This window comes from Amphiura filiformis, chromosome 2, assembly GCF_039555335.1.
Source record: "Amphiura filiformis chromosome 2, Afil_fr2py, whole genome shotgun sequence".
NCBI lineage: Eukaryota > Metazoa > Echinodermata > Ophiuroidea > Amphilepidida > Amphiuridae > Amphiura > Amphiura filiformis.
Window position 1 is genome coordinate 74553130 of NC_092629.1, and position 18155 is coordinate 74571284.

Here is an 18155-nt window from a genome sequence, read left to right on the forward strand (position 1 = left end):
AAGCATTGCGATTTGTCTCATACAGTCTACTAAAGCATACAACACAATTAATAATTACTCTCTCGAGCTTGGGCTCAGTTGCAGTAATTGATGCATGAACCGATACATTAGCTTTTAAATTTGATTGGATTTTGATCTCCAGCAGTCTGATGACCACTAGTGGCCAAACATTATAATGAGTGGCAAAACCGTAGTTAACATTTTACGTCCGTACATTAGCTTCACAACGCGATGTTAGCTTTATATTATAAGGTGTAATGATGTCGTAGCTGCACTTCATGATGTAATGGCACCAGCAGTGGACCTCATAAATATATATAGAAAGTTGAATTTGAAAGTGTGTATTACCGTTACAGACTGTTTAATATCTTTCAATTTCAGTGGACTTGTCAATCGACCATAGAAAATGTGTGGAATGATATCATACACTGCCGTACTTATTATTTTATCAGCAACTTACATCAATTTGTGTGATGCTACAGTATCGAATGAAGGTAAGTGATTTCATGGCCATGGTTTGACAATTTAAGTCTGAGATGTAGTATTAATCAGAGATGATTGGCTGTGAACAAATGGTAGTTGAGGAAAGTATTTTAACCGGTGACTGGTATATGGGTATTGATATGGTTTTTCCTTAAGCTAAAATGTGCAAAACTGAAAAAGCTGGCTGTCACCCGGGCTGACACAAAGATTTATGTATTTGTTCACATTTATCAAGAGCCCGCAAATATGTTACTAATATCATAGATGGCAAAAAATAGACGATCTCTGCTACTGTATGCATTGCATACCTGTTGCAATTATCCAATTTGCTTGCCTGTGAGGTACCCAGAGAAAAAAACCCGGGACATTCTATCTCGTTACTTTTTAAAGTAACGAGATAGAATGTCCCGGTTTTTTTTAAAAACACTAATCGAAAAGTATGGACGCATTAATGTTAATTGGTTGTAATGACATATTCTACTCAGTCTGGAATCAGCTTCGCATTGTTAATTTCGTAGGGAGATACGAGGAGATATGCACATATTATTTTATGACATATAATGATACGTGTGCTTACAAAATCTCATGTTTATTTTACGATTGTACTTCATAGGAAAAGCACTGATAGGGAAAAGGCATTTGATAGTAACGACAGACCTCGGGTGACAAACGATTATGAATTTGTTAAAATCATGTGCTTTTTTTGTATTGTATTATATTTATTGACTCTATGTTTTGTACAGTTTTTGTTTTACTTAATATTGAAGACAATAGGCGCTGTTCAAGTATTTATCAATAAGCATTGTCGATGTCATTGTCATGAAATGAGCGTCATTCATTTCCGTATAGGTCAAAATCCCGAAGTCGAAATAGTCTTTATTATTGTGCACATTGGTGTAACCATTTCTTTTATACGAATACTACTACTCCATTACCTATTTCGGACACAATAGACGAGGTCCAATGCCCCTTAACCTTTCTCCAACGCTCCAATGTATTAGGTGAGCTAGTCTAATATTTAAATATAGAATCCCGCGTTGTATAGCTGCGTTTTCTTGAAAAGTTTATTAATCTCAGTGGGATGTGAATTCCTTTACATTTTCCATAGATTAGACAAAAACCCAGATCTGGTATACTGTAATATTTTCTTCACAATTCAATCACAAAGGCAGTGAGTTTATCACACTGTTTGTTACTATGATCTGTGTACCTTCATTCCTGTTTTTATGTACATTGTTTTCAAAACATTACCTATAAATATGATAAAGTTATAATTGTACAATGCTCGTCCTTTGAGAATCTAAGCGTGTTTCTACACAAATTAATACGGTATGCTCCGCAGGGGTGAGTTTGTACAGAATACTTAGACTCATGATAATATTTCTATAACATTAGCACCAGGGCATTAGTAATGTTTGTTCTCAGAAAACTGGAGCCAGTTAAAAGCAATTGTAAAATAATTATACGCGTAGAGGAGTGGTTGCCCTCCCCAGTACATTCAGAGATCCACAAATCCCAAAGTACACTATTCCCAACACATATCTTTTTTTGTTTTTTTCAGAATATTTACTTATGTTGTAACTAACCCCTACATTTAATTAGTCAGACACATGCCAAGAAAAATAAAAACACATCTTAATTCTATGATCTCCAGCCACTGGTAAGGAATTTAGTGAAATCTAATAGGAGAAGCGATCTAGACGGATAAGATGGACTTACATGTGTAAATCAGACATTCATTATAACTTTATCTAGTAAGATAAATAGAATTTATCTTTATATAATTTTCAAAAGTATGGAGTGCAATGTTTTACATGTTTTTCAGTGCCGATATTTATTAGTTTGTTTACAATAATATGTATAATAAGTGGAGTATATGGAAAACACAACATTTCACTTTCACTAACTAATATACGCCAAATTTAATTAATTAATTATTCATTAATTAGCTAGTTTTTGGCTACTTAGACTTAGCAAAGTAAAATAGAGTATAATTAAAATCGCATGTGCCAATTAAAAAAATCACCGTACCCTATTATGGAATGAAGCCAAAAATAGATGTTGTTTTTTCTTTGCTAGAAATGCAATGAGCTTTGCAAGCAAACCGGTTATTTATTGCAGCTATTGTGTTGTATCAGGTGTATTGTCAACACAATTTACGTATTTGTAGTTTGTTTTAAGTGTGTGTGAAAGGTATATACTATCAATACTACTTAGTCGGTAGCAATTGCGATCAAATGTAGCTTTGTACACGAGTCAAGTTCAGTGACCTATAGAAATTGATGATAATAGTTTTAATAGAAATGCAGTTTTTGTTAATATATATGGGAAAAGGTTCAGTTTGTACTGTAACCATGGTAACTCGTAGAGAAGTAGTTCATATGTCAGAATAAATACAGCAGGGAATTTAAAGGGATTTTCAGTGATACTAACAAGGTAAATAAATATTAAAACGGTGCATCTTTACTTACTATTTATGCTGGCTACAGTATCCTCATGCCTAATGTTTGGCGCTGAAATGTTGACCTATGACCCAGTTGGAGTGACGTCACAAGTGATACTGTACGCGAAGCCAGCATAAATACTAAAAGCAGATGAACAGTAACAATATTTTCACTTTGATGAATGTGCAAAATCGCTGAATAGGCCTTTATATAACAATGGGAAACGAAACAGCGATTTTATCTCTAAAATAATCTGGTCCCGGAAATCTGATATACCCCGGGGTAAAAGAATTGAACCGACCAAACTGAATTGGTCTTGCTGCTTTTACTAGGCCGAAACTAAGTTTCGCCACTGGTTTGAAAAATAAAAAAGCATTCGCTGGTCCGAAAGTTAAAGTTAGGGTTAGCTTTAGGCTTAAAGTTAGGGTACTAGCGAATAAGACTAGCGAATCGTAGTTATACCGTAGGACTAGCGGACCTTAATAAGGACTAGCGGTTGTCGACTAGCGAGATAGAGGGTGGAAATCCAGTAATATGAAAAAACTTTTCCGTTCACGATTTCTTAGACTTATGGTCACATTTTCCATAAACAATTAAAATTGTACCCCCTGCTCATAACTATTTCTCAGACCTATCGGTCTAATTTCTCGACGCTTGGCTAGTGGTCAGGCTCCATACGCCGGCAAGCTAGCCCTACCAATGTGGATCCATTTTCAAAGTGATATACGACGTGATATTGTAAGCACTGGTAAACAGGACTAATTGGGCTTAAGCAACGGCTTTAATATGAAGCATAATATATAACCACTAGCCATGCTTAAAGAAATTGGCCCTTAGAGAATAGCTTTACCTGAGTAACAACTGTTTTTGTAAGTTTAAGGTTATTAATTATTTAAAACTGTTGTGATTTGGTAGTTCACAGCATCTTACGAATGGTAGTGAGCTTTGGCAAAAACTGCATTGTTCAATTCATAGCGAGCGTGTAGAAGAATTAAAATATCACATATAATATACTTTTATAGGTGCTGCGGTTCTTGAGTTACGTTGTAAAGAGGGCTGAAACAACAACACTTTTGTAAAATGTACATAACTAATCAACAACAATAAATTAAGCAAGTTTGCAAAGTATACGATTTGTAGAATGAACTTTTGCAAAACATCAAGGTGTTAATTTTCAATAATATATTGATCTAGATAATGAAAATCGATTTTTAGGTTGCTTCGACCAACAATACCTCGTCTACCCTTAAGATTATTGAAATCACTTAGGTGGCTTACGAAGCATAACCACTAGCCATGCTTCAAGAAATCGGCCCTTATAGAATAGCGATCTATATTAACAGTACCTGAGTAACAACTGTAAGGTTTAAGTTATTGAATTCACGTACAGGACTTGTTCGATTAGAAGTTAGCAATTTATTTTGTTATTTATGTTATTTTTGATACCATAATTAATGTAAATAACACACAGTAGTCACCATAGTAACTGAAACAAAAGCAAGCTCATATTTGAGGTATTTGGGTGTGTGTGTTTGCTTGTTCGTTCGTTTGTTTGTTTGTTTATTGTTGTTGTTGTTGTTCTTTTACTACTCGCCTTTACAATGTATACCCAGGTCTTGCTCCATAAACAGTCATGAGTTAATTCATATTCATAAAAATGGTGAACACACCATTATATTTATGTGAACAGCAGTATTTCAACCATGCCTTGTCCGTTTTTCTTTAAACTCTTTTAAAATATAAGATGAGACATATTGAATTTTCTCCACATTATAATACATTAAAATTGAAAGATTGGCCAAACATTACTAAATATCAATATTGAACTTATCAATGCCTTAATATGCTCAGTTGAGTGACAGTAATATTAAGGTTAGCGGTTTGAAAGCTTTTTACCCAACCGTGCTTAAGAAGCATATTAACATTAAAGGAAGGGAGTAGTATATCTTTGGTTGTGAGGTTTGTAGATTCGCAGTGTTTCTTTTTTGGGGGAGGGGTAGGGGGTTGGGAGTGGTAGGGGAGGGGTCTTGACAGATGAGTTCAAACCCTCTCCCCTGAATTATATGCAAGAATGTTACTACTTATTGAAAGTAAGTCTACAGAGAAACAAAATTTCAAGTTGGATAATGCAGCTCAGTCCATATTGGATTTCTTGCTCTACAATACATACTATTTTTATCTATAAAGTTCAGTACCTTAATAATAATTTTATACGAAGACTACAGTGTGGTCCAAAACAAGTTTTCTCAATTTCAAAGGTTGATTTTTCACAGTTGAAAAAACATCTTTCTAAAAGAAAGTATATTTGGTGAGAACTTGACTGAGAAAGAATGTAAATTACAAATGTGGCGCCAGTTTTAAAGTAAAGGGTCAAAATAATGTTTGTCCACATGTAAGCTTTTTCATCTGTGGTACAATTTCGAACTTGAGTGAATAAAAATTGATACTCACAAACGCATCATACTCATCTTGCAAGAATCAAGAGAATCAACTTTTAAACTTACGTTTGGAATAGGGATGAATTTAGGGGAATATAATTTTAGAAGAGTCTTCGCGTCGCCAGAATCGATTCTCTGTCTCAGATCGATTCTCGCAAAAATATAAAATTAGTCCGATTGATGCCTTGATGTTATTGTTGGGATTACCAAGAGTTCAGCTTATCGGCATTAGGTCTGCATAAAATAACATGGTAAAATAAATCATGCCCAAAACCTAGGTCTTGTACATATTAACAACTTGCCGTGATGCGACAGTCATGTCAGAGGGAATGACGTGCGTGTGAGCCATCACGAAGTAGAGATTTCCATGGCGCGTAGATTTATCCATATTTTACCTCCCGTTCCGGAATTCCATCTGAAAATTGCAACGTGCCTGCGTGCCATCACGTCCGAGGGGGAAAATTAAACACTCGATGTATAATGTATTGTGACGCTGCAGCCATAGGCCTACGCGTGGATAAACTCAATTTTGACCCTTCGACTTAAAGCCATATTATAACATTTGCTGAGGAAGACGCCCTCACTGAATTTTTACACGATTAAATTGTACTTTATTAAACCAATATACCCTGCAAAAATCAAGACTCTAGGGGCTGTAGTTTTGTCAAAATCCGTGATTTTGAATAAAACGCCGGAATCCGCGCTTTATTATTACGATGGAATTATTAGTCGAACGCATACACGATGTTCATAACACACAGTACGTACACAGCGTGCAGGACGGTGATATACACAACAAAGGGTCGTACCACAACATGACCGAAGGAGTGGTACGTATTGGCGACATGTGCGCTGGTAGTAAATTCCAATGTTCTTTGCTTTGCCGTATTTGTTCGGCTCAAAAATAAAAGGGGATATACCTGACAGTAAAAGCTAACATTTTATGGCAAAGAAATGCTAATCTATTTTGTTTGAAAATGTTATAATATGGCTTTAATACTGCAGCCACATTTAAATTTAAATTCTTTTTCGTTCATATTTTCACCGAATACTCTTAGAAAGATGGTCGTTAAGAATTTGCAGCATGCGGGAAATGTATGAAAATTGCGGCAAAATTGTATGTAATTATGGCTTAAAATATTATAAAATGCTATGTAAATAGAAATTTAATCATTCATGTGATTTTTTTATAGAAGATCTCAACCTGAAATGAACAGAAAAAAATTAAATATTAATTTCTAATTCAAATGACGACCTCTCTCCCTCACATATTTGACCACACATTATAAATAAACTTCTTTCTTTTCCGCACAAAAAGAAAGTTGGTTTGATCAGCTGAATGTTTGTGCTCTACTACTATTTGGACCATTCCAAAAGACAGCACTCTCCATACTTTAATTACCGAGAAAATCTAAAATACACAGCAATATCTCATTTCAGACTGTTATTTCCCTTAAGAAAAACGACTCATTTTCAGCCAGTGACCATAAACCATTAAATTTTTACTAAAGCTGTTACGTAATCAAGTGTGTGACATCATTTTTGCATGTGTTGTTTGAAAGACAAAGGTAGGCCTACAGTGTTTATGTAATCACCATGAAATACCATGAAAATGATCCATATAATGGGGTTGGAAGTCAACTTTCATTACATACTGACCGACCCTCATAGTGGAAGAAGAAATATAGTGTTAAGACTTAGTTCCAATTAGTTTCTTTATAAAGAGTTTCTTAGAACTTATCTGCGATTTTGAAATTTTGAAAAGCGCCCTCAGCTGTGACCCTCTGGTACCTTCCTAATAATACTGTGACTTATTTATACTTACTGCCAACAATACTAATTCAAAATCTGGTAATTTATTGATCATTTTAAGCGTATGCATATGATTTTTGTTGGATTTTGGCGGCCATTTTGAAAAATGCCCTCAATTAATTGTGACACTGACTGATTAAAATTGGGTAATTGTAAGACAACTGTGAAGTCCGTTTTGGCAAAAACATCTACCAGCTTTATGTGCGGTTTTGCAGAATTTGTACTTTTCACGAGTGAAATCAAAGAAATTATGGTGTTTTTTAAACTAAAATCAACAAAAAAAAGGTAGGTCTGTTACCATGGCAACAGAGGGATGCTGATTTTTTTAAATATCTATTTTTGTATTGGGGCCCAATAGCTTCTATCTCCCAGACTTGGAGCAAAATCCTAGAGATGACGTGTCCAAGAGTTTGTCAACGTAGAAAAAATTAGGCCCCATGTCACATGGAAAAGCGCGGTAAATTGCCCCAAACCGACTATTGCTGGAAATTACTGTAAAATGCCGGAAATTATGCTAAATTATGACCGGTCACTATGAATCCTGTTAGATTTTGATAAATCACAGCAAATTCAGGTACATTTTACAAAATTGTTTCAAATTTTGGTCAAACGGCTAATATCGCTAAGAAAGCTTAAAATCTATATAGAAAATGCCATGAAATCACAGTAAATTGCTGAAAATCATTTTATGCTAAATTGTGCTAAATTTTGATCAAGCGAAAAATAGAAACAAAAAGCTTAAAATCCCAAAAATGGCGATAAATTTAGCAAAAATAATGTGCGATTTACCACGTTTTCTCATGTGACATGGGGGGGGGGAGGCTTTAATTTGTACGCTGTAGAATGTACAGCAATCACTATTAACTGTTATATTTAAAATGATATTGCAGTGGAAGAAGGAAATTTCCAGTTGCAGTTGGTTGATTATTTAATGGCTAAATATGGTACCGGCATTGTGAGACCTGTGTTCAACACATCAACAGTCACTACCGTCATCTTTAGACCTAAGATACATGAGGTCATTGAATTGGTGAGAAACAGTCATTCGTTACTCTTTGTTATTTAATTAAACAGATACATAATGTGATGCTATCAAGCAAAATCAATCGGAACTCGAAAAAAAAAGTTTGAGAAAGAACCAAACAAAGGAAATACCGTATTTCCTTTTGTTTCCTGTTGCTTTAAAAACTCTTTAAGGGGGTACTACACCCCTGTGGCAAATTTGTGACTATTTTTGCATTTTTCTCAAAAAAAATAACACAGTGGTAACAAAAGTAATGTATATTATTGGGGCAAGGAATCCAGTTACTACACTGAAATTTCAGTGACGCAAGACAAGCAGTTCAGTATATATGATAGGAAATGAGGTACATCCTAGCGGTACCTCTTTTCTTATCATAAATAACAAACCTCTTGTCTTGGGTCAAAGAAATTCCAGTATAGTAATTGGATTCCTTGCCCCTATAATATACATAACTTTTGTTACCACTGTGTTAATAGTTTATGAGAAAAATGCAAAAATAGACACAAATTTATCGAGGGGTGTAGTACCCCCTTAATTGCGAATGTAGTTCATCTTCAATGAGGGTTTCTGCAAAATGCAGCTTTTTACTATTCTATAAGAAACTGAAAATTTAATATTTCCGAGTTCGGACTAATTTTGCTTGATCGCATCACATACAGACTGTATCAAAATGATTGGTACCCATCAATTTTGATGTTGATTGAAAAGGATGCCTCTTTCTTTCTTTCTTTCTTTCTTTCTTTCTTTCTTTCTTCCTTTATTTATTTATTTTTTGTTTTCATTTTTCACTCTTCCTTTCTTTTTTCTTCCTCCATCTTTGTTTATTTACTCCTTTATTTTTTATATTATATGACTTTCATTGTTTCAAATGTTTTTGTTTCCTTCCTTCATTACCAGGATGCTCGAAATCAACGAATAACTGTTAGTGCTTTATTAAAGCAGGTAATTATTATTATTATTATTATTATTATTATTATTATCATTATTATTATTATTATTATTATTATTATTATTATTATTATTATTATTATTATTATTATTATTATTATTATTATTATTATTATTATTATTATTATTATCATCATCATTATTATTATTAATGAATTAGATTAGGACAAGATTGATAAATACTTTCGTTTTATTTTGTAAGCATAATTCATTCATCGAAAACGGTAGAAATCGCAATCGAAACTGGGGGTGCATGTGTTAATTTTGATTAGAGAGGTTGCGATTCCCATACGCTGTGGTCGTACGCCCCTGTGTCTATTCAAAATAACTATTGTGACGGAGCGAGGTCACTAGAATGAAGATTCTGCACATATAAAACGCACGATTGGACAACGTAGAGAATGCACATATTATTACAATATAAAAACGATTGCCAATGATATTGAACATACGAATAAAAGACTAACTATTATGATCCATGTTGTTTGTAAAGAAATCAATGTAATAAAGCAGCAGTGAGTTGTGTAAATTAGACTTCATGGAACCAAGACAAGCAGTGATCATACGCGCGTATGAACGCCCATATAAACGCACGGACGAATGGCACATCGCAATCTCTATATTGTTAATGCGTTAAACAGCCAATTTGGCTTAAACATAAAGGTGATAGTTTCCGATGCATTGGTCTTGTGCGATGTTAGTTCGAGCCACGGCGCAGTCTTTGTTTGTTCTCCAGTCAGCTAAATTAAAATTCCCTTGGGCAAGGAACTAGATATTTAATTGTCAGTAAATGTAGCACCTTAATAAGGTAATTTAATAAAGAATTTACCCCTAATTTTTTGGCTAGTAAAAATGCAACAAATGCACCCTTTTTGGACTCGCAATTTTCCAAAAATTTGAAAAGTTACCCTAAATAAGTAGTTCAGTTTCAGAAAACTACCCTTATTCTTGAAAATCAATGTCTTTTAGACCCTAAATGCGTCACGCGCGTAACTTGCCTTGCCTTTAAAAAACACCCCTTTTTATTTGTTGGTCACGCATGCGTACAGACCATTTATGTGATTGTTTTTAAAGTCTGTACATACCTAATAAAACAGTAATTGGAACCACAGATGAAATAGTATGGAAGTGGTTAATGTAGCGATAAAGAGAAGTATGATTTCAAATGATATTATGAAAAATGTGAACATGACCATAACGTTCATGTGTAAACAGTGTCTGCATTTACCTAGACAGCAAACATTAACAACCGCCCATTTTCATTAATAAATGTCACAATTTCTAATTACCTGCCAGTATTGATTAATATGCCAGACTTTGCTTAGCGTCAAGTCAAGAGATATTTTTGTTACGTACCTTTCATGAAAGGTAGAAGTGAAGTCAATAAAGTAAACATTAATAAAAGTGGTCTAATAACTCCTATAATAATGATTATTATTATTATTAGTGTTATTACCATTATTATCATCATCATCATCATCATCATCATCATCATCATCATCATCATCATCATCATCATCATCATCATCATCATTATTATTATTATTATTATTATTATTATTATTATTATTATTATTATTATTATTATTATTATTATTATTATTATTATTATTATTTTGATATTATTATTATTATCATTATTATTGTTATTATTTATCATTATTATTATTATTTATCATCGTTATTATTATATACCATCATTATTATTATCATTATTATTTTTATCATCATTATCATCATTATCGAAGGTCTGGCATGATGAGTTCCTACATTGGAATGTCAGTGAATATGGCGGCATCACCAAGATTCAACTCCCGTCGGACATGATTTGGGTTCCAGATATTACGCTTGGTAGAAAGTAAGTATTCTAAAGCTTATACTCCATCACTGAGCGACTAGTATATGTTGACACTCTATGTTTACAAACATGCTGAGGTCATGGGTGTGTCCTAAAAGTATACACCTACATGGAACCCTTGTTGTGAGGTTACATAATGTTGTCTGGAAAATTTTAATTAAAAAAAAGGACCACCCTCTGGGCACACCTGATATGAGGATGGTACAAGTATAGTCTACCATGTCATGTGTTATGTCTGGAGCAGGTCATCTCTTTGGGTGGGTCTGTTTACTTTTTGAAGTATATACTAGAGGGTGGGACAAGTAATCTCCCATGTGACTAGTTATGTCTGGAGTGGGACATGGGAGTGGTACATGGGTTTTGACTCCACTCTAGACAGAGTGGTACTAGGCAGTAAAATCACCAGGTATGGTACAAGGGATTGTTATTTGACTAACGCTTTTCCCAACGCAACAAAAAACGTTAGGATAATAATTCAGCTTATAACTGTCACACTCATACGCATTCCCCTCAATCACCATCTCCCCTAAAAACACACTTAGGTCCACGTATGGATGTAGGAAGTGATTTCTTTTTCAGGAGTAGTTTTCAATTTTTCGTTTTCTCCCTATATTGTTTCCTCCAACATGGCATAATTTCCTTAATTAATAGTCATTTATTCATAGCGTGGGGCTCCCCACTACCCCTCTTCTTGCAGGTTTAATATGACTGCAGATATATTACTAGAGGAGACATTGTATTTGAACCTGATTTATACCAATTGATTGATACGAAGAAAGTCTGAAGAACTAATGATATATTTTTGTTTACATACACGTGGCCTATATACGAAAATATAGCTGGCTGTTAGTAATATGAGTAGGAGCATGAAATTCCTCTGGTTTAATTATCTGTTCCCGCACTCCTCTGAAATCGTTTATGATATATATATGACATATGCAAACACCACCTGCTGCATGAACGAAGATTAGTTAAAGCCATATTATAACATTTCTTTAAAAATAGATTAGTATTTATTTTCCATAACATGGTAGCTTTTACTGTCAGATATGTTCCCTCTTAATTTTGAGCCGAACAAGTGAGGTAAAGCAAAGAAAATTGTAATTACTACTAGCGCCAATGAATGTTACTCCGGCGGTTGTAATATGGTACGATCATCTGGCATGTGTGTGTGTGTCACGCACGCCGTGTACGTAGTACTGTGTTGACATCGAATACGCGTTCGACTAATATTTCCATCGTAATAATAAAACGCTGATTCAGGCGGTTTATTCAAAATCTCGGATTTTGACAAAACTATAGCACCTGAAGTCTTGATTTTTGCAGAGAATCTTTGTTTACTAAAGTACATTACAATCGTGCAAAAACCTGAATTTAATTTTTTTTTGACGGCGTTCTCCTCCGCAAATGTTATAATATGGCTTTAACCTATTCGCGGAATAAGACACATGAAGTAGGTCACGTGCCATTTTCTAACAAATAATTTTTGAAGCCACCACTATTTTTGAGGACACCACTCGAATTAAGCAAGTAAGTAAGCAATTTTTGAACCATCCTATAATGTCAATGGAAAATGGTAATAAGAAACTATTCAAACATTAACCGTTTGCATCATTTACCGAAATTGTTTTAATTAGACTAATATTCGAAAATTGCTGATTTGTACACATTAAATATATCTTTTTGGAGGTAACGATAGGCTACAATTAAAGGCAAAATTATGTCAGTATACTCAACCGATGTCAAATTGTATAATCTATAGGCTTACATTTGAATATGTAGACAAGAAATTGTGGTGCATTTTAATAAAATCATGCTTTGTTACTTGTTTCACTTAGTTGACTAAGAAATACGCCGTGACCATTTTATGTACCTTGTAATTTTTGGATCCTGCGTATGCAAATAACACACAATAATTTGTTTTTCTTTTCATTTTACCAGCATTGACAGCGACTTTGAAAGGATCAAAAATACTAGGGCAGCCATACAGAGTGACGGCAGAGTCACGTGGTACGCGCCCGCCATTTTTACTGAGCTCATGTCGGATAAAGGTCCGATATTTCCCTTTGATACACAAATCTGCGTACTGCAATACTCTTCCTGGGCATACAATGGATTTGAAGTGGACTTATTTCCCGACAAAAGCAACGATTCCTCGCAGGATAGGTAAGTTTCACGGGAAATATCAAAGCTGCCCCATTGCTTATGAGCAACGAACATAAGATTAGAATATCTCATAATGCTTTGATAATAAAAATAGAAATATCAATACATTTGAGTAAATTGTATTTTATGTACTTAGCTAATTATGTTAACTGACAAATATCAATATTTATACAAAAATATTTTTACCAATTTTTTTTTATCCGATAATTTGTGTTGCTAAGCCTTATTCCGAAATTAACATTATGTCAACATTCTACTAGTCTAAAATTCTTGGAAACAAAATTTAGCACTGGATGTTAGCCACATGATGTAACATAACAACTATCACCATCTATCAAGAAAAAAATGTTTAAGCCCAAAATTGTGTTTAATTTTTTTCAAACTGGTACATTATACTATATACTGTATCCTGCTCACAGACGAGAATACACAATCGTGATTAATCAAAATGGTCAATTATCTTCCATATTCTTGCCCACATATTAGCTTATAATATGCTGAAAATCTTTACTTGTTGGACTTCCAAACCCTGAAATATGAATAGTTTTCGAGAAAAGATGATGTTTTCAAGAAGACAGAATAACAAGGTCTCCCATGTCCCGGATACCATGTGTATTACCATAGTGATACTATAATTATATGTTGTTCTCCCTTTATATGTAGCTTTTTTAGAAAACGGCGTTTGGGATCTTCTGGAGGTACACACAGAGAAGGTGGTCAACATGTACCCTTGTTGTCCAGAACCCTACCCAGAGCTAGAATACGCATTGATATTAAAACGAAGATCGACATACTATATATCGTACCTTATTCTACCATGTTTATTTCTGTCAGCGCTGTCACTCTTAGTGTTTTACCTCCCTGCGGAATGTGGTGAAAAGTTAACATTAGCTATTACAAATTTGTTAGCCCTGGTGGTGTTTCAGCAGTTGGTTGCAGAGTCTATGCCACCAAGTGGGGAAGACCCGCCTCTGATCGGTAAGTGGCAATTCTAGAATCACTTGTTCCAAATACTTATATTGATTCAAGCAATTTCTGACTATATATTTACAAATGTATGGCTTCCAATGAGGGATCTGCACGGTTGAAGGAATCAAAATCAAGTGGTTCTCAATTGGTTATGAAGGCTCCCGCGTTCTGTTTATTAAAATAACCAAGAAAATTTAAAATTTTCAACGGAAATGGAAAGCAAACAAATAAATATTTATATGTTAATATTTTCAGTAACTAACTGTTACCATCCTCAGGCAGTAATGAATGGCTGACTGTCTTCTTCACACTTAGATCATTTAGGTGTTTCTAGAAGACAGTAGTAAATTTTAGTGATCCCGGCCCCCATCTCATATTGCCTTGTTTCTCCTCTCTGATGGCCCTCAATTATTTATCTAAACATCCAGTAACCTAAACAATAAGTGTTAATGCTATACCCATTAAACACAAAACGTTTAAAACTTATAAATATCAGGGACGTATACAACTTTTTGATAACATTTAGAAAACTTGCTGCAAAAATATTTTATAACATATAATATATTTTGCCAAAATGTTTGCCAAAAACATTTTGCGATAACATTTTGACCAACATAATGTTTTTGTAGTGTTTTTTTTTCATATAAAACGTTTTAAAAATGTTTTCATGACCTTTATATAGCATGACATTCAAATGTTATTAAAACTTTTTGACCAAAACCACAACGAATTTATAACACGTTTATAACGTTTCAGACAAAGTAATTGTGTTTTCTGGATAAAGATCCGTGAACGTAGTAGTTGTATTTACTATACGCATGGACGTATAGCAAGCAAAATTCCTTGTTTATCCTTATTTATGCGAGTTCGAAGTACAGTGTTGGTTAATTTTCGAAAGGCATTTGAGATCCTTTTTATCCGCTAACATGCAGAAATCGTTATAATATTTATAATTTCTATAACATTTGTTGATGTTTTTTCTCAGGTGATTATTTCCTCGCTATGATAACGATGGTGTGCGTGTCTGTAGTCACCACAGTTTTTGTTCTCCACGTCAGCTCGAAAAGTGGATCCGTTCCCTATTGGGCACAACTATTATTCCTTCGATATCTCGCGAGATTTACGTGTATGTACCACGAAGAATACGACCATTCCTCATCAAAGTTGAAGCTCCGCGATTCCTCAACTGTGGAGATTTCTTTCAAACTTCTCAATGCGGATAATAAACCAGATGCTGAAGGAATCCCGGATAAAAATGACGTAAATCAAAATGGCTGCCAAATACCCACTGCAATGGCGGATGACTTGCATTTTATGCGAAACGATCTTGAGGATAAAATCATGGAAGAGAACACAACGTCGCAGTGGAAACACATTGGACGAATTGTGGATAGATGTTTGCTCGTTGTGTTTTTGGTCTATACCACAATGACATCACTTATTTTGATCATAAGGGCAATGGGACCAGCAGAACATGCGCACTAAAGCTGAGGAGCAATTACAGAATAGGGTGCAACTCTACTAGTCTTATTACAAGACTGCCGTACCCCAACTCTAACTCTTAACTCCGTAAACGAGGACTGGATTCAAGACTAGCAAGTTGCACCCTATTCGGTAATTGTACCAAAGCTGAATAATGATTTAAGATTTTGTAAACCGCTGCTTCTTATTAGAAGCTTATCACCAGCTGCAGCTGCATAAAATATCGGTAGGGGAGAGTGGGGTAAGTTGAGCCACTTTTTACATTTACTTTCCCTACGCTCAAGTAAATAAAGCAGCACCCAAATGCAGTGTTACAAATGAAACATATGTATGTTTACTTGGTTATGATACCACAAAATTGTAATCAATATTTTGCACTTTCTCACAGTGAGACTTCAAAAATCATTTGCAAATTGGCTCAACTTACCCCAACGGTGGGGTAAGTTGAGCCAGTCGCAGGGGCAAGTTGAGCCACCATAGAAATGCACAGTAAATGCCATAGCTGTGAAATTCAATTTGGCCCTTTTTTTTAATTGTTGTTTTCAGGTATTTATTTCGAAAAATAGTTTGATATAGAAGTAGTTTGATCTAAATATTGCATACAAGTAATTTCTGACAAGATTTTACTTTTATAAAAAAAAATTGGGGAAATTGGTTTTTCCTATGCTCAACTTGCCCCATGGCCTGTGGCTCAACTTACCCCATGTGGCCCTTTTTGTCAACAACCAAGCCTCCCGCCTGACTAAAACTTGTTACAGTTGTAAATAGTTTCCTAAAATAGTGTTCATATATCACATCCTCAATACCCAGAATGTTATCATTTTAGCCTTTTTCTTTCTGGGTGAAACATGGTTTTTGCCAAGTTCAACAAAAGTGCGAAAAATGAACTTTCTAATGCAGCTTTCTTACCCTACGAGCAAGTGATTCCATATTACACTTGAGAAGCCTCTGTTATGTCATATACAAACAAGTGGAACTGCAAAGTAAGATAAGTTTTTAATTTTCTTTCTAGAGGGGGTGGCTCAACTTACCCCTTGGCTCAACTTACCCCTATAAAATATCGCCATATAAAAATTATCATCGAAGACTATGGTCTTATGACAACCTCGTCCCACAATTTGGTATCAGTTGAAAGTGTCGTCCATTTTCCTCATTATCCCTGTGTACGTAGGACTGAAAATGTTTGGCCTGGATTATGTAGCCAAAATGTCCGGCCAAAGTGTGCCCGTACTATTTGCACGGTATTATATTGGTCTCTAAATTCACACTCTTGGTTCTCGTGCATAAATGTCTTTTCTTTTTCTTAGTTTTCTAAATTACCAGGATACAAAATAAGTTTAAAATATCTATTATTTCAGAAACAAAATCCACCAGTATTATTGGTCAGTCAAGGTTGACACCGCTCGAGAAACTTAACGTGGTACGTTTGCGTTGCCATGGTATAGCTCAGCGAGATTAAAAAAGATTATATACTTAATATATTTTTGTTCATTGATTGGTTATAAGTGGATCACATGACCAAATATAGTTCTACCATCAGTACTCAAATCCGTAAGCCGTGAATAGTTTTTTCAATGTGCCGGATGAGCCAATACCTCCAAGCCGTGAATAGTACTTTGACAATGTCTTCCGCGTGTTCGCATCTGATGCGACGGAACAGTTCTCGCTCGCGCAACTGCCACAGCGTGATTTTTTGCTATTGTATTGGTTAGCCCGATTTTTAAACCTGTTCGGTTGTTTGAAGGCCAAATAGGTTGTGCTCAAATTGGGTGTGGTATATGGTGTTCACTCAGGTTGGAAGCTGGAGAATACAAATGTCGAATAATTTTCCGTTAACCAATCAAAGAATAAAGAATATATTAATGAAAGATATAAACATTATATACTGCCTTTATCCGAGGTTCTGGTTAAAACTATGGTCTCTCGTAGAGATCAATTAATACTATTTTAAAATAGTACTATTGATCTCATCTCGGGCCCATAGTTTTAACCAGAATCTCTCATGGCAGTATATATTTGTGCACTATTGCACTCACACGAAGGGCAATAGTGTTGTTGCAGCTAACGCTAGAAATAGAAAAAATTTTTAGAATGTGTCGGGTTGTTCGATTCGATCTATCCGAACGCCCTCCTGAAAAAACGAGAATAATGCTAAAAAGCATGCGAAAAATGTGCTTCTACAAATGCAATCTCAGTAAGAATTGATTTATTCTGTACTTATTATTTGTAAACGCTAGACGTACATTTACATATACAAAAGTGATTTAATGTGAACAAAGGATAAATTCATATTGACGTGATATTAATATACTAGTTCGTTGTTATTTATATTATCAATAAGCATCACACATTTTATAATTAAAAACGAACGGTGTTGGAAAATATGAAGGAGCAGCTAAGTTTATATATAGGGACCAGTTTTAAAATAAAATGAAAATACGCATACAATTATTGCTATAGTGCGCACGCACGTGTTTCTAGGGCCGTGGGTGTGTGTGGAGGTGAGATGGGGGTGTTTGTAAACACCTGCA

At 34.7% G+C, this 18155-nt stretch overlaps 1 protein-coding gene across 1 annotated transcript; it reads left to right on the top strand.

The window, feature by feature from the left end:
• Positions 1 to 14: 14 nt before the first annotated feature.
• On the top strand, positions 15 to 16116 carry LOC140143009 (neuronal acetylcholine receptor subunit alpha-9-like). Its single transcript, XM_072165040.1, has 8 exons — positions 15 to 494; positions 8068 to 8207; positions 9099 to 9143; positions 10898 to 11007; positions 12949 to 13173; positions 13593 to 13624; positions 13837 to 14151; positions 15128 to 16116. The coding sequence occupies exons 1-8, from the start codon at positions 407 to 409 to the stop codon at positions 15625 to 15627; spliced, it is 1455 nt and encodes a 484-aa protein (XP_072021141.1). The 5' UTR covers positions 15 to 406; the 3' UTR covers positions 15628 to 16116.
• The last annotated feature ends 2039 nt before the right edge of the window (positions 16117 to 18155 follow it).

Coding starts and splice junctions, on each gene's coding strand:
- LOC140143009 (XM_072165040.1), top strand. CDS start 407: ATGTGTGGAATGATATCATACACTGCCGTACTTATTATTTTATCAGCA. Junction 8,208..9,098: donor TACATGAGGTCATTGAATTG/GTGAGAAACAGT, acceptor CTTCATTACCAG/GATGCTCGAAATCAACGAAT. Junction 9,144..10,897: donor TTAGTGCTTTATTAAAGCAG/GTAATTATTATT, acceptor TCATTATCGAAG/GTCTGGCATGATGAGTTCCT.